The sequence below is a fragment of the Vanessa cardui genome, chromosome 11, assembly GCF_905220365.1.
Source record: "Vanessa cardui chromosome 11, ilVanCard2.1, whole genome shotgun sequence".
In the NCBI taxonomy this organism is placed as follows: domain Eukaryota; kingdom Metazoa; phylum Arthropoda; class Insecta; order Lepidoptera; family Nymphalidae; genus Vanessa; species Vanessa cardui.
In genome coordinates this window covers 4,975,830-4,998,116 of record NC_061133.1, presented here as the reverse complement: position 1 = coordinate 4,998,116, position 22,287 = coordinate 4,975,830, and the positions used below count along the sequence as shown (strand labels likewise).

At 32.7% G+C, this 22,287-nt stretch overlaps 1 protein-coding gene across 1 annotated transcript; it reads right to left on the bottom strand.

Annotated features, from left to right (window-relative positions):
* Positions 1 to 1,256: 1,256 nt before the first annotated feature.
* Positions 1,257 to 20,811, bottom strand: LOC124533665 (sorting nexin-13-like). The gene is made up of 23 exons (XM_047109084.1): positions 20,578 to 20,811; positions 20,377 to 20,488; positions 19,985 to 20,199; positions 19,427 to 19,647; positions 18,406 to 18,558; positions 17,873 to 18,045; positions 17,443 to 17,559; positions 16,945 to 17,059; positions 16,629 to 16,757; positions 15,290 to 15,510; positions 14,292 to 14,359; positions 14,176 to 14,219; positions 13,054 to 13,149; positions 11,977 to 12,090; positions 11,107 to 11,240; positions 10,490 to 10,702; positions 9,742 to 9,838; positions 9,014 to 9,096; positions 7,973 to 8,091; positions 7,432 to 7,500; positions 7,253 to 7,359; positions 3,225 to 3,338; positions 1,257 to 2,669 (listed from the first exon to the last, which is right to left on the bottom strand). The coding sequence occupies exons 1-23, from the start codon at positions 20,697 to 20,699 to the stop codon at positions 2,563 to 2,565; spliced, it is 2,943 nt and encodes a 980-aa protein (XP_046965040.1). The 5' UTR covers positions 20,700 to 20,811; the 3' UTR covers positions 1,257 to 2,562.
* Positions 20,812 to 22,287: the final 1,476 nt, after the last annotated feature.

The following is a 22,287-nucleotide window of genomic DNA, read 5'->3' as shown; positions in this document are numbered from 1 at the left end:
AATGCGTTTGATGCAGAGAGATTCATATTTCCGTGCAGAGGCAAGCAGCAGTCTACGTCGAGAATGGTAAATTGGAAGAATCTGGTACTAAGTTTTCGCCCCCAGGTAATGCTAGTACTCCACGTAGGGCCAAATTTTCGCCTCGTATAGTTTTATACAATAAGCCGACGTAAATTGCTGTCTTGCCTTGGTGTGAATACCAAGGTTGGTTTTCACATTAAATTGAAACTATCTATTTGAGTTCTTGAAAAATACTAGTGCGGTCATTATCTTTGTCCCTTTGCTGTCATCTGCGTAACAGTGAATATTGCTGATTATTGACCTTATTGATATGTAGAAGAAAATGCTTAGGTTTAACGGAAGTTTACTTGGTAGTAGGGCTTTGTGCAAGCCCGCCTGGGTAGGTGCCACCAACTCATCACATATTCTACCGCTAAACAACAGTACGCATTATTATTGTGTTCCGGTTTGAATGGTGAGTGAGCCAGTGTAACTACAGGCACAAGGGACATAGCATCTTAGTTCCCAGAGTTGGTGGCGCATTGACGATGTAAGGAATAGTTATTATTTCTTACAGCGTCATTGTCTATGGGTGATGGTGACCACTTACCATCAGGTGGCCCATATGCTCGTCCGCCAACTTATTCTATAAAATAGAAAAAAATATATATATATATAAAAAGTGTAACAAAAAAAATGATACAACTACTTCTTTTAAGTAGAATTATCTTCTTAGTCTGGCTATCTTTCTCATTCTAGTATACAGGAATCAAGTGGATCTGACGAAATACCACTTAACAAATAATACAAAACCAAGGTCTATCAGTATTATTTCTTTGACTACATCTATCTAACTGACTAACTGACTGAAATGTAAATCAAATCTTTATTCGATATAAAAGTATTTTGCTCTTCCACTTGCTCATTACCTGTCCAAAATATACCTTCAAGAAAACTCTTGGAAGAAATTTCTTCTAACACTTTGAAGTTTCATCAACAGATCTCCCGCGATGCAAATAATCATATTAACAATAATATATGTGTGTATCTATCAATTTATTCTTTATACAATACATACCCAAAATTCTATCAACGATGACTGGGTGAAGTCCTCTTTTTTTGTTTATATGAAAAAAATATAGAATTTGAATAACCATAAATGTTTTCAATTACTTAAATAAATGTATTTTTGAAAAAAATTCGTACTAAGAAGGGATAGAAATATTATATAGGGAGAGGGAAATAAAAGAAAGAAGGATTTAGTTTAATTTTATTATGAATTAAACTCTTAAGTTAGCACAATAAATATCGTCAATCTCAATTGGAATGTAATAAATTATCTACAATTTTAGTTAACAATGGATACTTGTATTCTATTGAAATCCTTTGGAATTTCCAATTTATAATATTAAACCTAAGTAAATTCTGAGTAAAGAATAACTCCTAGTAAATACAACCTGTAGAAATATTACAAAATTCCTTATTATTAATGACAGATAAAATCTAAGTTTTAAATTCGAAAAATAAAACATTAAAGAAAGCGACTTTTTAAAATTTTCGATTAAAATCATACAGGCTGAATATAAAAAAAATACTTTAAATTATTTATTAAAGGAACAAGAATATTATTACTTAACTAATTTTAAATCATGAAATATTTATTGTCTGACCAAATAAAATAAAAAAAACTTAATTTTTAATCATTCATGGCACTCGTACAAAAATACTTGTTATTGCTTCAGTTACCTCCATTTACAAATTTTTCACAGATAATATATTTTTGTATATTTCTATATACTCTGGAAACAATACTAGACACACCTCCTTACATTTTAAAAACATCAATTTACGACTTCAAAAATAAAATAAATATCGTTTGAGAAGTATCTTTTGCTAATTAAATTTAATTAACTAATATATAAATTAAAAATAAAAAGACTATTTTGTTACCATAAACAAACCATGTAAGGATTTTTTTTAACCTTATAATGTCATATAACTTTAATTTAATCCCCATTTCTAATCAAATCCAATATTCATTAAATAAGTATATAATAATCTTTATATTTTTTTTATATTATTATATTTTTAGCAGCCAAAACGTAACAGTATACATCCTTATATTACCACAATGCAAATATTTAAAAAAATCGATTTTGGCTTTGACGATTCACTAAATTTTCACAGTTCAAGGACAAAGTGGGTTACTCCAACACAACCCACTTCGAATTAATGATATAGCACACAATGATTTATAGACATTCTATTTAGGTACAAAATATCACAACAAGTATTTCAATATTAAACTAGCTAAAAATCAAATGACATATCATACAAATTTTCCGAGCTAAAACGTGCTCTATTTCAAAGCAGTTAAGCTTTAAAATTGCGTATCTATATTTTCATCTATATGATACTCCTTTAAGGATCTTCACGGCGTTATGATAAACTTATAAAAATAATACTACATAGGTAAGTACCTACCAGAACACATTTGACTTGTAAAATTGGTCAAAATATTTAAAGAATTGACAATTATCTAAATTATTAATAATATATATGTTATATATTAACGGATTTCTTCACGATGGCCACTCGGGGTGAGTTCGAATATAATTTCTTGAACATATCCTGTATGTTATTGTCCGGGAATAAATTACACAACGTAACTGTAACAAGATGTTTTCTTAATTAAAATAACTTCATGCACAGTGTCGAACGCGCACAATACGAACTGGATCAATTCGTCACACAGTCGTAAATTACATTAAAACATATTAATTTGCACATTTGAATAAATTCTTTTTACTATTTTTATTTTCAAACAAAAAACAGTCAGATGACGGAGAATGATATGAGAAGAGTTATCCTCTAACTCTTTTCTATCCTAAAACTATTTTCAGTTATTATATTATATGTATTACTGTGATGCTATTACGGTTACATAAATATTACAGTCGAGAAATCTGTATCATTGAGTATTATGGTACATAAGTCCATAATTCTTAAAAAATAATTGGTAACAACAGTTGCTTTGCTAAAACCGTAATAGCTCCACTGTTCACCATACCATACCATTTACTGTATTTATCATGAAGTGTATTGTACCTGTCAAGATACAATACACTTGATAAAATAAAATCGATACCTCGAAAACGTAGGTATAAACCTACCGTTTCGAGGTATCGATTTTAATTTTACGCATAATAATAATAATTATATACCTTCAAGTAAAACGAAGAGTAGTCGTCTATTTATTTCTTGAGTTTGGAACATATCAAAAACCGTGAGGAGACCCCTACGAGCCGCATCAGTCCCCACTATGTGTCTGAGATCGTCTGGAACAAACATAACTTATTTATTGTAGTTGTATACGGCTGCTGACCTCGAGTTGCGAATCTCAGTATCAGTTCAGTCGTTGGTCCTCTAAATTTAATCTATCTCCACAGTTGTTTCACTGACTCAAGAATAAAGAAATCGAGGGTACAACTTGTTTGCGTACACATTTATGCAGAATAGCACACCAATACATGTGTAGGAGTTGTCAAATCTTTGAGATTGTGAATTGTTGGTAATACTCAGCCATCACATTAGCAGGTATGTAAGTAATTACAGTATCATGAGAATGCGATCCTGTAGCGGTCGCTGAAAAGGAGAGGGTACCGTCCCGAGTCCCAAATACCAACCCCATCTTTAAATGGGGGAAATAAAATAGGTAGGAAAGTCATCCGGATATTAATAATTACATCTTATATGTAATGTTGTCTTAAATTTTCACGATTATTACACATTTAAATAAAACTAGTTATAACGGATTTTAATCGCGTATATTAATTATTTTGGACATCCCGACGTTTCGAACACTTTACAGCGTTCGTGGCCACGGGTAGAATTTGTATCTTGAGTAACATTCCGATTGCACGCACGTTACTCAAGATACCAATTGAGAAATCGTTGGCGGTAGTTGCAAATAATATTTTCTTTTGTTCTTCAAATAGACAAATGCCACCTTAGTCTACCCGTGACCACGAACGCTGTAAAGTGCTCGAAACGTCGGGATGTCCAAAATAATTAATATACGCGATTAAAATCCGTTATAACTAGTTTTATTTAAATGTACATCTTATATGACTATGGAATCTAAGATGTTATAAACTTTGCTTATGAGCACACATAACCCGTTCGTGTTGTTAAGAAAAATATTTATTGTAACACAAAACATTTTAAGATGTCATAATTTTTATATAGTGCTGCTCGTAGCGGCAACTTATACGACAATCTACTCATTGCAAACTTCGTTCGTGAAAATAAACAATAAATCTTCTACAAATTATTATTTGCTTTTGCTGTCCTTAAATTTTAATTTACATAATGAAATAACTTTTAGCGACGTACCAAAATCATCTACAACAACAACAATAATAACAACAACAGAAGCCTGTAAATTTCCCACTGCTGGGTTAATGCCTCCTCTCCCTTTGAGGAGAACGTTCGGAACATATTCCATCACGCTGTTCCAATGCGAGTTGGTACACATGTAGCAGAATTTCTTTGAAATTAGACACATACAGGTTTCTTCACGATATTTTTCTTCACCACCGAGCACGAGATGAATTATAAACACAAATTAAGCACACCAACAAAAAATTCAGTGGTTTGAACCCGCAATCATCGATGAAGATGCACGCGTTTTAACCACTTGGTCATCTTGGCTCTCATCGACGATTAATTAATATTAGAACATTAATATAATTTCGAAAATTTCAGTTCGCAATTAAGTAAATTAACAAGATATTATAAATGCGACAGTAACAAAAGTATTTTCAACACATACCGCTATCGTAGCCAATATTTTAAAAACATAGTAAATTAGTATCAACCGCACAATACCGTGTCTCATATCGTATTGATAAAGCCCGAAACATTTGGCGATTCGCCAAATTAAGAATCGCGTAACTCAACCATGGTTTAACCTCAAAATTCTATATTCAAAATTTTCATTGAATTAACGAAATGAATAAATCTTTATCGTATGTTAACGGATTTTCTTATAAAAGGGCATGAATACATATTTATAGCCATTTACTTCACTCCACAATTTCTAATGGAAATTGTTGAGAGAATTTTGTTGCTAGAATACGTGAATCTTAAGCGAATATCGCGTGTTCAAACAGGCATGACCAAAGAGTTTTCATGTGCCTAATTTTATTTATAAAGCATCTTGCACTCGGCAAAGAAAGAAGGTTTTATATGTAAATCTAACCATATATTGGAAATCATTGATAGTAAGTAAGATAGAATGGAGGGGTTAAAAAAAGGCAACACCACAATACTTTAAGTATAATCGGTAAGCAAATAGATCAATTTAAACTTTTGAAGTTTCAATCAATTCAAATATTTGATTGATGACACATGATTCCATTTTCAAGACAATAAAAATTCAGTACATATTGACAACTTAATGTTTGTAACAAATATTTTGTATTACGTGAAAGAAAGTTTTGTTTTATTTTATCTCGGTACCGAATAAATTAAGGGAAAATAAATCTATTTTTGTATAAATATATCGTGGATAAGTGCTTCTTGTTTTCTTTACTGAATTGATTCAGTAGTTTATTATTTAAATAATGAAAAAACGAATTAAAATCGATTCACACGTAACTAAAATAACGCATAACAATCACGAATAAATATTTTAATAACGCAGTTAAAGGCGTAGCCCAGTTAAATAAGCCCGAGACTAGGGCGGTTCAATTTGAATCCACATATAAACGTTTACGTATAACGAATCGCAAAGAAATACTCCATTAATTCTTCTTTCATGTGCTTACAGAGGATAGATGAAGGCAATCTCCTGAGCCAATGTATCAATTAGCACCTGACCACAATAAAAGTGCATATATCAGTATTTTTAATGTTTCATTTTGAATGGCAAGTCAGTACAGGCAATTCATTGTGATTTAATCAATTGGTAGGCACAAGAGGCATGGTATGAGACAACATCACATACATTACTCTGATCCCAATGTAAGTAGCTGAAGCACTTGTGTTATGGAAATCAGAAGTAACGACGGTACCACAAACACCCAGACCCAAGACAACATAGAAAACTAATAGTAATCTACATCGACTCGGCCAGGAATCGAACCCGGGACCTCGGAGTGGCGTACCCATAAAAACCGGTGTACACACGACTCGATTATGGAGGTCGTCAAATTTTATATCTCCAATGCATTAAATATGTGACTCATTGTTCCAGACCAGTATGTTGTCGGGACTTCGTACATAAACAATATTTTACGAGACGGTAACTAACAACTAAAAGATAAGTATTTTATGTCCCTTTAAAAACACAAGAACAAAACACTCTCGCATTCAAAACGCGGATATCCGTCAAAATTAAATACATATATATTTAAGAATCTGTCTTAATAACTTCCAATAGGAAATCAATAAGATAACCCTGACGCTTAATGCAACTTAAGTTGACTATAATATTTGACCCCATCTACATAACATCACCTTGTTTTTTTATTCGCTACCACTGTTTACATAGCATATTTAAGGATGAGTCTCTCTAGTGAGCATGATTCAAACTCGTGTCAGATGGACCCACTCTTCCATAACATGTTGTGTTTTATAAGTAACCAAAGAATAAACAATTTTTAAATTAATATACAAAAAAGAAAATAAAATCACTTAGAATTATGAATATTATCAAGTCCTACAAGAATGTTCCAACCTTTAGAAAGAGTATAAAAATATTTTTTATGACGCTACCTGTTACATAATATAATGCACATTATTTCAAAGATATTTCATAACATTACGAAACATCTGTGTACAAATGTACCGTCACAACAAAAATAGTTTTTTTTTTTCAATCTCAATAACATTTATTTTAAAGGCATTGTAATATAAATATAAATATGAGACAACATCACATACATTACTTTGATCCCAATGTAAGTAGCTAAAGCACTTGTGTTATGGAAATCAGAAGTAACGACGGTACCACTAATACCCCGACCCAAGACAACATAGAAAACTAATGATATTGAGTCAGTCGTGAATCGAACCCGGGACCTCGGACTGGCGTACCCATGAAAACCGGTGTACGCACCACTCGACCAAGGTCTTCAGACATGGTGTATCTGTATGATGGAATATATATTCTGAACAGTCACAATATAACACAGTACAAGTATCGTGTAGTTTTTGTGACTCAATAAGTTACTTATTTTTCTCCTACCTGAAGCGGCAGCTAACAAAGCGATCTTAGCGGCTACCCTCGTCCTTGCCTTCGTTGCGGTATCTCTTGATACCGCACTCGGATTGTCTCGATTCGTCAGCCATTGTCTAAAATATTAAGATGTTTTAATTTATTTATTCACATACTTTAAAAAATAATAGCGAAATCAATGTACTTACTTAAACGTTTTCAAATACTGAACTACATTCCTTGGAGACGTCAACGATGACACAAATTCTAAAACTTTTCTGAAAATAAAAAACAAATATAAGTACGAAGTACGATATATGATGTCATTAATATGAACGAAATACTAAATGACGTCATTAATCTTTTATTTTCCTATAAGTTAGCCCACAGTTGGTCACAATAACGAAAAGTATGCATAAGTTTGCAATCAATAAAAATAAAACAATTTATATGTACATTGTACATATACTTTGTTTTTACTTCTTGTATTTAAAAAAAAAAAAACATGGTAAATACCCCATATTTAATAATTGTTGTAATAAAAATATCTCTGTTAATTTTAAATCTCATGTAATATTTACTTAATCAAACATTGACCCGAAATTAGATGGAAACATCTTAGCGGGTTAGGGGTTCAATTCAAGCCGGCACCATTATGTGACTGTGTGAAAAAATATCGTGGACATTTGTCGAATCAATAATAAGTAATCAATAATGAGTAATACAAAATCGTGTAATAAAGCGACATACCTATTAACTCGATCCGCAATTATAGTCCTCAGTGGCGCCAGAAGACGTCGTCTCAACCACAGACCTCGTATACCCAAAACTTCCTCCAACAATCGTAAGGGAACGCTTTCATCACTATCCTGTTAAAAAAAATTACAACAATTGAGATTTAACATAAAAACAAGAAAAGGTTTTTTTATATAGGTTGGCGGACGAGCATATGGGCCACCTGGTGGTAAGTGGTCACCATCGCCCATAGACAATGACGCTGTAAGAAATATTAACTATTCCTTACATCGTCAATGTGCCTTGTGCCTGTAGTTACATTGGCTCACTCACCCTCAAACCGGAACACAACAATACTGAGTACTGTTATTTGTCGGTAGAATAACTGATGAGTGGGTGGTACCTACCCAGAAGGGCTTGCACAAAGCCCTACCACCATGCAAAATCAATTATACTAGTAGTAATACTAAAATAAAAAAAAATAATAAGCGATAAGACCGCCTTTGCACACCAATTGTTGTTGTTTTTTTTATTCTTTAATACCTAATAACTGTCGTGTATTGTGCAATAAAGTATTTTAAGTTAAATTAAAATTAAAAATCTATCGAATATGTCAGTCCAGAAAATGGGCGAACTGATGGTAATTAGTTACGACCACAGATATACACTGGCACTGTAACGCTAATATATTTTTTTTATTGTATTTATTCGTTTAGCATGATATAAAATAGCAACAAATTATTATAGTACAGCATAAGTTTTATTAACTGCGCCATTATCAATCCATACGCCAGCGTCTTAAGCTTTAAGATGTTATGTTCCTTTAATACTTGCAAACGGGAAAACAAATCAATTGGTAGAAGAATATGCAATGATTACTGCTGGAATTAATACCCACTTAAATCTACCCAGGCGGGATTGCACAGAGTTGCAAGTCTAAACAAGTATATACATCCGAACACCTACTGGAGACCAACTCCTTGGTATTTTTAAGTTTTAATTTCCACAGGAAACTTAAGTATTTCACAGTATTAAATATGTTCACAGCAAACTTACTTGATCTTGCACATCACTGGAGGTTGCAGATCTAATATCGTCGTAGCTTTCCCCACCTTTCCCTTGAAACACTTTTGATATACCTGCACAAGAGAAAACACGATTATATCATATCAACAATAAATAAATTATATATAATAATATAATGATCAGGCTGGGACCGAAAGATTATAATATATAGATTTTAATCATTAATTTTATTATTTTTAGTGGTAACCCTAAAGTCTATATGTTAAACAAACAAATATGTTGTCAGTTGAGAAGGTAATGTCTTAGATTATTAGTTAACTAGTCGCCTTTTAGGGTGTTGGGTGTCATGACTATCATATTTTAGGCAAAAAAGTAGATTATGTATGTCCTTTCTTGCAGTTTATGTTTGCTTTATACCAAGTGTCATCAAATTCATATATATTATATATAAATGCATTTCGAAGAGGCTATAGCAGTGTATTTTAATAATAAAATCAATTAATATATTCTTAACTTCTTTAATCGCTACCTGATAAATGATATCCCAAGGAAAGTACTAATTCCATATCGTCTGAATTGTTACACAGCGATCTCTCTCTTTAAAACAATATTAATTTATGGTTCTTTAAAAGACAAAGCATAAGCATAAGCAAAGTGACGAAGGGAGCATTTTATCTTTTAGGGGGATGCAAATTTTATCGGCATTTTTAAAAACCGGCCAATATGACCTTTAAAAACATACGTATTTGTGTTCTTACCGTCCATGACACCGTCCACGGTATTAGCGAATTGATCAGGCATACTCTTCAGAGTCCTCATACCAGCCTTTATTGAATTCACTAAAAGGGCATCGATCTGAAAATATCAATTAAATTTTATATTCATTAAACACAATTTGATTTAGAATATTTTTACATAACAATATATTGTTATTTTATTTATGTTAACGGACATTTTGAATAAAATAATACCACATATATTGTCTATGGTTTGTCTTATGCCTTCGATTTATTTATAATAGATTTTTACAAATTGTTTTGATTTATTCTATTGCAAGTACAACACACAAGGTACGTTAATAGCGAAAGGAGGGTCAAAAGTTTTTTGTAGTACCAATATCTATAGAAAAAGGTGACCATTAACCATCAAAAAGGTTTTACTCTATAAAAAAAATATGATTACTAAAACGAACAATTGAGCATCGTTTTAGTTATTTTTTTACACAGTTCTTAATTTAAAATATTATGTGATATTTATATAATATTTTCTATAAAAGAACCAACAACCTACTCAAGATTATTACACATTTAAATAAAACTAATTATTATTCGTGACCACGAACACTGCAAAGTGCTCGAAACGTCGGGATGTTTAAAAATAATTAATATACGCGATTCATCCGTTATAATTAGTTTTATTTAAACCTACTCAAGGTCATCAACCTTTCAATCGCGCCGTTACCGAGTCAAGACAAAAATGGATTACAACACGTCATGTAAATCTTACCGAATTACCATGTCTCTCAGTCTGTATCTCAGGACTGAGGAATCCCCCAAGATACTGCGACGACAAGAGCGCCATGTACCTGGCGTCCCTCGATATACTCGTTAAACTCTGCAAATAGCTGTTAAGCATACGTTTTCGGTTCTCTAAGACGCTTCGAGATGTATTCTGAAATGTCTTCTTGGCCGGAAACGGTAGATGGGCTAGTTCCGGCCACTGTGGAGTAAGGAATGTGAACGTTAACACAAGTTTATTTGTTTCGTATTTTAAATTATGTTTCGTTTACAGAAATTTTGTCGCTCAGATCGAAATGAGATTGAGGCCTATAATCAACAAATAAAGTAGTGTTCTTATTTTTAAATTACTTCGAAAAAATAAGGAGGTAAATAAAATCATATTTTTTTTAAACGTTTGTTAAACCTAAGAACTCGTGTCATTCAGAGCGGATTTAGAATATAATTTTTTTGTTTGAACGTAATTTTGTTTGAAAATAATTAATTCCACTATTTTTTGTTTTGCTAAAATGTCTTTCCGAGCAGACTAAATTATATGATCTGATAATAATTTAAAAAGTCGGCAAAACTAAATTAACGCATCGAAAACATATATTAAAACAGAACCTTCTCTTTAATAGAAGCGTGTAAGTCATAAAAGTCGCTGTATCGTCGGTATATGTGCCACACTTCGTTATCAGACGCTCGAGTCACTGCTATCGCGTATATCCCAAAAGTTCTGCCTTTATCTTGAACTAGAGCTGGAATATAAAATCAAAATAAACTTTATTCAAGTAGGCTTATAAATAGACCAGATTGCTCTCTAATGTAAAATAAAGACTTTCTGTTAGGGATGATAAATGAGGACCCCACTGAAGTTTGGAATCCAATTCTATTCCTAAGAACGCCGTAGTATCAGCTACATCAAGACGGTCACCGTTTAAAGATATATTATAATTTTGCTTTCTAACACTAGTTAGGGTTAAAACTACACATTTTGTTTTTAGAGCATTAAAAACTAAAATAACTACTGTAAACCAATCGTGAATCTTTGATAATGCATCGTTCACATCGTGATAGTCAATTTTTTTTCCTATCAACCTTAAAAATCAGTGAAGTATCGTCAGCAAACAACACTATATCACAAATAACTTTAAAATAGAAAGGAGGATCATTTCTATATATTAGAAATAGAAAGGGACCTAAAATTGAACCTAGTGGAACACCCATTTTTAACGTAGAACTAGAAGGCTTTCCATTAATGAAAATTTACTGGATTCTTTGACTTAAGTATGAAGCAATGGGACCGAGAGCTTTACCTTTAACACCGTAATATTTAAGCTTATAAATAAGCGTTTCGTGTTCTACACAATCAAAAGCTTTAGATAAATCACAGAATACTTCAATAGCATTCTGTGATTTCTCCTAAGCATCGTAAATATGTTTATAACAAAATATAATCTAAATGTAAAAAATCAAAGATAAATTGATTGTTACCTGTTTCAATGATATAAGCGGAGAGCGGCGACATCATATTTTTTGCGCTTTGACTTATTGACGAATGCGACAAAGATAGGTTGCTTGTGTTTGTTGACTTTAGATTTGAGGGACCTAGAAAAGAAATAAAAATTAAGACACAGGAAAGAGTTTTAACTAATGTTATACAATAATAATCATCAGTGTAAACAAAATTAAGTAATCACCAATATTTCTTTTAGGACGGGATGTTTTAATACGACCATCCATTTTATATTATTTAGTAGAAGTTAAGGAACCCAGTAAAAGTTGATTTTTTTTTATTTCTAGTACATATTTGCCGAAAAATATCATATTAAAAATTCCGTATTTAAATAGCGCGCAAAAAAGGTTCTTGGACAATATGGCGCTGCAATAGGGTCGGTGAAGTCACTTTCTTGTATTATAATCTGTGGTACATACAGTAAAAAAGCAAGGTTAACAAGAAAGTGACTTTATCATAAGCTCTCTAAGTAAATAACCATTTTTAAACTCATAATATACACTGATTACAATAAATCACAATTTATTTTCGCAAAAATCAAATAGCCTATTTAACCAAGCTTTAATGGGAACTAGCGCCCCGCCCGGCTGCATGAGTAAAATACTGATAATAAATATACTACAAAAGATATATTTATTTACATCACATTAGAAACTTCTAAAATTATCAGTGTTTCCTTACTATATTGTCCATGTATTGTATACAAAAAACTTCTTCTCGAGTCAATCTATCTAATAAAAAAAAACCGCATTAAAAGCTGTTGCGAAATTTTAAAGATCTAAAAATACAAAGGGATAGGTAGCGGTAAGCGACTTTGTTTTATACTATGTAATGATGCTGAAATAAATGACGATATAAATGTTTAAATATTGTGATTACATTCGCTTAAATATCGGGAATTTTTAACGGTTTTTCGGTTCACTTTTGGATTATGTATACGAGGGTTACAATTAATTGCAAATAGTCACCCCTATCATCTCCTAACGGATATACGTCGAGTTACCAATAACCCTGTATATACACATATATAAGAGTACACATCGAATATTTATTACCTGCAGACTCGTTGACCATTCTCTGCGCGAAGCTGCCGACAATATCCGACCGTGACCGGTTGTGTCTCGCTCCCGTCACCGGCGGGACTACATCGCCTGTGGTGATCACGGAAAACGCATGAAAACACGAACAAAACATCTAGGCCGTCCATACATTTCTCAATGATTTGTAATATTTTGTATTTAGTAAAGTATAGTACCACACAAATTAGATGTGGCATCAGAAAATGCAATGGAATGAAAATAAAACCGATTACTACCGATTTACACAACCAATAGAAATAGCTCCCTATCGCGCCATTCGACGCTATTCGTCGCTATAGATTCACGCGTCAAAGAAAGCAAGTACATGTTATTCGACGCGTCAAATTGACGAATATATTAGGTCATATGATATTACAGGTTATTACGTTTGTGCAAAGATCGCATGAGAAATAAATATTGATAATTTGGGATAGCGTACTCAATTTGGATATGATTGGTTTTACGAATTTTGCCGATGCGACATCTAAGTGTGTGTTTTGTGTTGTTGTTTTCATATAAATAAATTGTTTTATATTCAAAATCAAAAAAATAGACACACGTATATAAAGAACGTCACGCATTAACGATTCAATAAATGTATGAACGGCCATTGTAATAAAATAAAACTAACGATAGTATCTACGGCAGTAGTCCTACAGAAAATAAAATCAATAATGTACTCTCGTGTAGATTGGCGCTTATAACCATGCAAACATCGAACGAGCACGCGGGTACCGTGCAAAAGAAAAAAGAAAACGAAAATTCTAGCTGAATTACAAATATATAGAACTGCTACCCACAAGTACATTTGGGTATCGTATGATTCCTGTTACTTGGAACTCTTCGGGTCAAGGAGCGGGGAAAGGTTGAGGACTTGTTTGATATGTTATATTTATACTTCGTTTTGTTAAATAATTTTGGCAACTGGCTGAGACATGTCTTCATTATTCGCTTGCACTTGTCTGTTGATAACATTCATGACATAAATCACCGAGAAATAAACAAAAATAAATGTATTCGTGTGTAAAAAAAACATTGTTATATACAATTCATTTCGATGTGACTTTTGCTTAAACTAAGCTGTAAAATCGAACTCACCGCCGTATTTAAGATTATCCATCTTGTTCTCCCGACCGAAATCACTAGAAAAATGTTAGAATTATTTATTTCCAGTTTTGAAACTTGTAAAACAACGTAAATTATGTTAATATTACCTATTAATTTTATCTGGTATATCTTTATCACTATCCAACATGAAATCCGCCTGCCAAGATGGATCGTCCTATAAAAAAGAATATTTCATTCAAGACATTCGAAATCATTTCAGGCACATTTGTAATGATCGTTCCAATGATAGGATTTAAGACAAACAACTTTGATTTTGAATGGACATGACATTATTGATGAAACAACAAAATGAATCTTTGGTATTACATATGAATTCGAGAAAAAGTTGCCATCGAAACCCTGGAAGTAAAATTAAAGTGGATAGAAATAGTTAAATATTCAATAGAGTTGAATTATTAATTGAGTACCGTATGCATATAGCAGATTATCCGGTCGCATGGAATCCTTATGCTATTGAAATATAATATTAACTATAGTCTGTTCGCATTAAGAATGCAGTGAGTTGTCATTGTTTACCGGCTTTACTCCGCCCCCTGACCAATCAAATCTTTTTTAACAGCAGGGTGAAGGTGTATGCATATTTGTGTTAAAATTCTAACAAATTATATTTGATTTAAAGACTAAGTATAATGAATTTAAAAAATACACATTAAAGTAAAAATCGAATCGGGGTATTTAATCAACAAAATTCTTAACACTAGGTATATACAATCGTTTGCGAATCTTGCCATCGCGATGTAGAAATTTACATATTTTGACATAACGTCATCTTGTAGCTATAGGTTACATTAATTATTACGTGTAAGGCTTGAATAAATTAAATATAAATATATAAATAAACAAAATTTAAATTATAAAAAAAAAAAATATCAGTTAATAATTAATTAAATGTGAACTTGACTTTGTAATTTGAAAAGATTTGATTGGTCAAAGGGGGCGGAGTCAGGCCGGTAAATAATGACAACTCACTGCATTCTTAACGCGAACAGACTATAATGTTCGTTTTTTAAAACACGAGCACTCATTGGTTGATTATCGCGTGATCGGCTGCTATCGACCAATGGGCGAGCATTATTCTCCTCACCTCGAGCGCGTCGCACACGGCCTTCTGCAGATCGTCGAAGCAGAGCACGGGGTTGGCGCAGAAGTCGCCGCCGTGCGTGGTTATCTTGCGCACGAGGTCGGCGTGCGCGTGCGGCGCGGCGCCCAGCACGGCGGCGCGGCCCGGCGACAGGTGAGCGTCCGCCAGCTCCAGCGCAGACGAGCGCAGGTTGTCAACCACCGCCTTCGACGTCGACGGCGCGTCTGCACACACCGCACACCCATTGCATCGACGGCCACCCAGCCCGCCCGTTGCCGACGACGTTTAGTAACCATATAGGACCATGTCATTTTAAATAATATTTAACAAATCGTTAAATGGCTTTGCTACTTATCCAGCTAAATGGAAAGAAGCATTAATAATGCCCTCACACAAAACCGGTCCCAGAAATAAAATAGAACATTACCGGCCAATATCAATAATTAACACAATCAGCAAAGTATTTGAAAAAGTTATACATAAAAATATTGCGTCATTAATTTACAAATCAATACCCCACCCATCATATTGGTTCAATAGGTTTGTGTTTATATTGTGATTTAATGAAACATATCGGTTTTTGGTTCACTGATACCTTAGAATAAAACTGAGTAGTGACTCTGTTCCTGATGTTGTAGCCTTAGAACTTGGTTGAGCACGACTTTTTTTTATGTGGCTAGGTGGCAAACGAGCAGGAGGCTCACCTGATGGAAAGTGACTACCACCGCCCATGGACATCTGCAACACCAGGGGACTTGCAGGTGCGTTGCCGGACTTTCAAAAAGGAGTAGGCTCTTTTCTTGAAGGTTCCCATGTCGTATCGGTTCGGAAAAACCGCCGGCGAAAGCTGGTTCCACAAAGTGGTTGTGGGAGGCAGAAAATGTCTGAGAAATCGCGCTGTTGTGGATTTTCGGACATCAAGGTGGTGCGGGTGAAACTTAGAATTTTGGCGAGATGTCCGAAGGTGAAATTCAGCAGCCGGGATTAATCCGAACAATTCCTCGGAACATTCCCCGTGGAAAATTCGGTTCGGATTCAACAGATGTATGAAAATTTAATGATACAAACTGGTTACCCTTAAGCCGGAGATACGAACACTAATTTAGCACATAAAAACTCATAAAAAGTGATATTTGATCACTATGTAAAACTTTACAACACCATATACTCCATTAAATTGGACTCATTTTTATAACCTTTTGCCTATACGGGTATCAAACCCGAATAGGAAAATGCTGAAAATTAAACTTCAAAGCAACTACAAGTAAAAAAGTCTATCTACCTCATTAGAGCTAAAACTCTTTAGATGTATATAATAAATATTAAATATATATATAAATACCTGCTTCATTTAACTCAATCTCGAGCAAATATTGTGCATTCGATTTCCAAGCAGCGACCGCCCTTAGAAACTTCAGCGTCCTCATTACTTCCTCTGATATCTTTTCTGTGCTGCTGTTGTTTGAATTACCTTTACAAGTATCAAAATTATTTTCCTTAACCACGTAACATGTACAATATGAATATATTAAATTTACCTGTTTGTGTTTGTGTTATTAGTTGAAATTAACTCAACTTAGACATTCATATTATTAGTATATTACATGTATATAATTTTGTTCTTAAATCTTCCTGTTATGATAAGAACAGCCCTTTACCTTCTTGAGGTCCAAGTGTGGCTCTCCTGGCTTGAATGATTCTAGACACATACTGCAAAGATGATAACTTTTGACGATCTTGTAATTCCCATTCTCCAGCGCTGTCTTTTGAATGCTATAAACATAATAATACTGTATTAAAAAAAATTAATTTCTGAAATATACTTTTCGAAAATCAACCGCTAAACCTGACTAGTTTGAACTTGACGCAAACTTAAAGTTTGGTCATCATAGAGGTCATTAAAAATGATCATAATATGTACGTATGTGTGCGTATATTTATTACTTTTCAGTCTCATTAAATTAACTACTATTAATATTAATAAGTACTACGTACTACAAGGTCTGGACACGACATGTTTATAGTCTGGTAGCTAACGCTACCAGACTATAAACATGTCACAAAACAAAAAATAATATTAAATTTTATTCAAATACCAATTACAGTTGGATTAGCGAGACGTTACTGTATTCATAATAATATAAATATAACTTTACCAATTTCTGTATATCCTTCTGAACTAATTCAAGTGTAGCGTCCAACTCTTCGGCGTCGCTGCACGATCTTATAACCAAAAGAAATAATTCCGAAGACAAACATGAATCTCGACAACACTGTAAATATAATATGAACGGAACACAATTATGTCATATAGAATATGACTTCTAAGATAATGGTAATAGAGTCCAAATTTAACATACACAAAATATCACATTCAGATCACTAGTCTGATAATATTGCTAATGTCACAAATAATGTTTGTTTGCATGATTGGAACTTTACTATTAAATTGGTTTAAATATTTCATTATCATAAAAGGTACAGCAAAATTCGTACCAGATAGTTATTTACAAAAGAAATCTATTGTAATTGATAAAGGATGATGGCGATGTTTATTAAATAAAATGTATGCAGTTTGATACTCACATATCTTATAATGGTTCTATTTATATTATCAGGATCACTTAAAAGGTTTATTAATGGCCTCAAAACAATTGCTGATATCAAATCTATTAAAATTAACTTTAAAGCATGACAGTTCCACGCCTCCTCTGGTGCAATTAAGTATAATATCGCTTCAGACACTTCACAGAGCAATGCTAAAATTGATATCAATGACATATTAAAAATAAATTCATATATAGTACGACACAACTTAGATGTAGCATCGGCAAAATTCGTAAAACCGATCACATCCGAATTAAGTATGCCAAATTATCAATATTTATTTCTTATGTGAATTTCGTTAATTTGACACGTCGATTTACATTCACTTGCTTTCTCAGGTTGAATTGACGCGAGAATCTATAGCGATAATAGCATCGAATGGTGCGATAGGGAGCTATTTGGTTGTATAAATCGGCAGTAATCGGTTTTATTGAATTTGCCGATGCTACATCTAAGTTGTGTCGTACTATAAGAAAATACCCGTAATTTAAATCTCATTTTTATTTTCTTACCATTTTCTTTCTCGGGATCGCTACAATATATATCCCGACATATTTGCTTGTTTTCCATTGAACATTCCAAATCAAAAAAGAGATCCGTAATGTTGTTGCTATTTATGTTCTCAGAACTGCTGTAGAATTTAGACTTCCCAAAAGTTTGTGTATCTGGAATGATTCAGATTGTTCATAGATTTATGAAGAGAACACCAAAGCAGAAAAATTTTGGTATGTGAACTTCATCGAAAGTATATATATATATATATATATATATATATATATATATATATATATATTTGTATATATATTTGATACATATATATATATTTTATATATATATATATATATATATATATATATATATATATATTTGATAAAAAAAAAAAAGAAAATAGGATCTATGATTAATTTGAATCTCTGATTCCTTCACTGCAGTAAACCTCATTGTTGCTCTTCAATCACATTTTATATAATATACATATATATGTAGACAATTTGTATTTAGTAATTGAATGATTCTGTTTATTTTACAAAAATATTCTTTATAAGAACTAGAAAAAACTAGTATAAATATTGCAGTTAAATTAACTATTTATTCTTAAACCATTTTAATATTTATATTATTAATCATTTTACATAAGGACTTATTTGTGGCATCAGCTGCCACCACCCAACATTCAGATATAAACTATATTAGTGACTCTTATTTCTGTTGAGTTGAGTTTCAAATGATTCTCATAGAACTTTCCAAAATAAAAAAAGAGAAAGGTAGTGTAAGATCACATAAAATGGTTATTTACCCTAAAGCATATATACAAAAGTATGTAGTTGTCAGGCAAAAAAGCATGTCCTTTCTTAGAGTTCAAGTTTGCTTTACACCAAATTTAACTAAACTCTGTTCATTCATTTGGAAATAACAACAGACGGACAGACAGAGTCCCGTTCACATTTATAATATTACTATAGAAGTATAGATTATGTAGCAGGTAATATTAGTTAGGATATAATTTTAAAAAGGTTCTTACAGTTACTTTACCTGGTGGCCATGACAAATCAGTTTCACTTTTGTTCCTTCTATGAGTTTTCTTCTCTTCTTGTTTCTTGGGGCTCGGCTTCGACGTCCCATTGACCTCTTTGGCATTTACTAATTGCACATGCTTCAACCTCACTCTTGACTGCTTATATAATTTTAAGTGCAAAGTTAACTCTTCAGGAAATCTCGTAGATAGCATATGAATCCAATCCACACTTTTCACTCTAATAAAAAATAAATATTATATTGATTAAATAAATATTAATTTTTATATATGATTACAACTTTTGTGTATGTGTGTTTAAGTACAAAAATAATCTTGCACATTTTTTTGTGTGTGTATATTTTTAATACTACATTAAAATGTTTTTTGATTTACTTTTATAATGTTTATATTCAATGATACATTACTGTTCAATAAAATAAAATGAAACAACATTATAAGATCAGAGTTACTTATCATAATTGGATTGTTTGCTTGAAATTAAACATTGTAAGTTATCAACAATGTCAATAGCTATTCTTCATTTATCTTTTTACTCTTTAATATAAAAATATTACCGATTGGATACATTTGCACCCGCAGCCACTACAAGTTTTCTTATTCCATATGAAGTGAATTCTTGATCATCAGTAATCAGTTCATACCAAGGAGTTACGTAATCATTAACAATGATTGATACAATTTCGTTTAGAAATGAATCGACAGTTTCACTGCCTGTAATTCGACTATCAAATTTAGGCAAAGGTTTATCATCCTGGAATACTTTCATAATCTACAATAGAAAAATAAAAAAAAATGAATTGTTGGTTGTGGAGGTTGGTAAATTATGTTTGAATTTTTTCATTTCTAAATATGTATTGTAAATTTATATTTAATATTCAAAAATAAATTTAAAAAAGTAATCATTAGTATTACATTAATTTTTGGTAAGTGTAATTCACTTCATTACCTTAGAAGATTGTATGGAGAAGTTTGTTTGTTGCAATGGATCATCCAAACAATCAATATCACCAGAGAATACTTTCTTGTTATCATAGCTCAAATATAAAATTGTCAAAGCACTGTAAACAAAACATATTTTTAGCAAATAAGTTACTTCAATCCTGACATATGAATGCTTCTATTACTAAATTTTAGTTAAATTACTTACCCAAATAGGAAAGAAACTAAAAATACAAGCAAAGTAAGATACACTTCGAAACCAAGTAACGCAATCGTTATGATTGACACTAGACCGAACCATCCTAAGAATCTAAGGAACGATGTCATCATATATGATTCAAGATATAAACTGCAATTTAAAATAATATCAATAAATAAATTTACATTAATTAAAACAAAGCGATAAACACCACAAAAATAAATCACAAATGTTTCATGTCAAGATGACGTTTGACAAATGACAACTTATAAGTGCGTTCTGAATCATTCACCTCCATGACAGTTGACCTAGGCGGAATTAAACCACTTTTAGTTTTTTTTTTTTTTCGCTTGCGTTAGTGTTGGTTAACACACGTGTTAAGAGATTTTGAGTGTTTACGTTTAGTTCTGTAGTGTATTTTACTGTTAATAGTACTATTAGTTGATATTTGGGTTAGTGGTGTTACTAACATTTATTCATATTGTGAGTATTTGCTGTATTTTAATATTCTGTAGTTTTTAAGTTTTATAATGGAGGTTGATACTCCTCCCGAACCCCCTGATCCAGGTGGCTCAGTGGATTTAGTTCCTGACAATTGTTCTTCTCCTTCTTTACCTGTTTCTCGTAAACGACAAAGTGATAAGGAATCAATTAATTCCGACTCCAACATAAAAAAAACGGTAATTCATCCCACAACCGCAACTCCTTCCATCCAAACGATCTACACCCATCCTTCCTACTCTGAAGGCCCTAAGAGTTACTTAGACAGTGACAAAGGCCCTTTCATTGTTCATGTGTCCCGGGAAGTCTCTGATCCTGCTTCAGGAACTACTATACGGGCTATCAAATTTGGGCAATTTCTACATACTCACAAAATTAGTGGTATTATTAATGATGGTCTTAAAAATGTAGGACGCAATAAAATATCTGTTGAGTTTTCAACAAGCAAGGCAGCAAACTCCTTTCTAGCAAACCCTGTTATTGAAATGTGTAAATATAAAGCTATTGTACCGACTTTCAATATTACTAGAATGGGTTTGATTAAGGGTATTCCCGTGGACTGGACAATGGATGAATTAGCATCATCACTCGAACTTCCCTCTGGATGTGGTGAAGTTTTAAAAATCAGACGCCTTAACAGGAAAACTTTTACCGATGGTGTTATCACATGGGTCCCAACCCAATCTGTGGTTATCACATTTAGGGGGCAAATGCTTCCCAATAAAGTGTTTTCCTATCATACTTCCCTACCTGTAGAAATGTATAAACTTCCGACGATCCAATGCCTGAACTGCTGCCGTTATGGTCACATAAAAACTCAGTGCCGATCACAACCTAGATGTTTTAAGTGCTCCAAATCCCACACAGGTGAGTCTTGTGATGTAAGTAAGGATAACGCCACTTGCTTACATTGCTCAGGTGTTCATTTTACTACGGATAAGGACTGTCCTGAATTTTCACGCCAACAATCCATAAAAATTGTTATGTCCCAAGACAATGTGTCATATATAGAAGCATCCTCAAGGTTCCCTCCTGTTCGTAGATCCTATGCAGAGATTGCAAAAGAGATGTTTACCCCTCCTATATATTCTCCAACTATCCCAAACAAATCTATCCCTTCACCTGTCAGATCCTATCGTAAGACTGTTATAAGTACTCCTCGCCCAAGATCACCGCTTGGAAAAGGATACGATAAACAGGCTCACCAATCCATTGTTA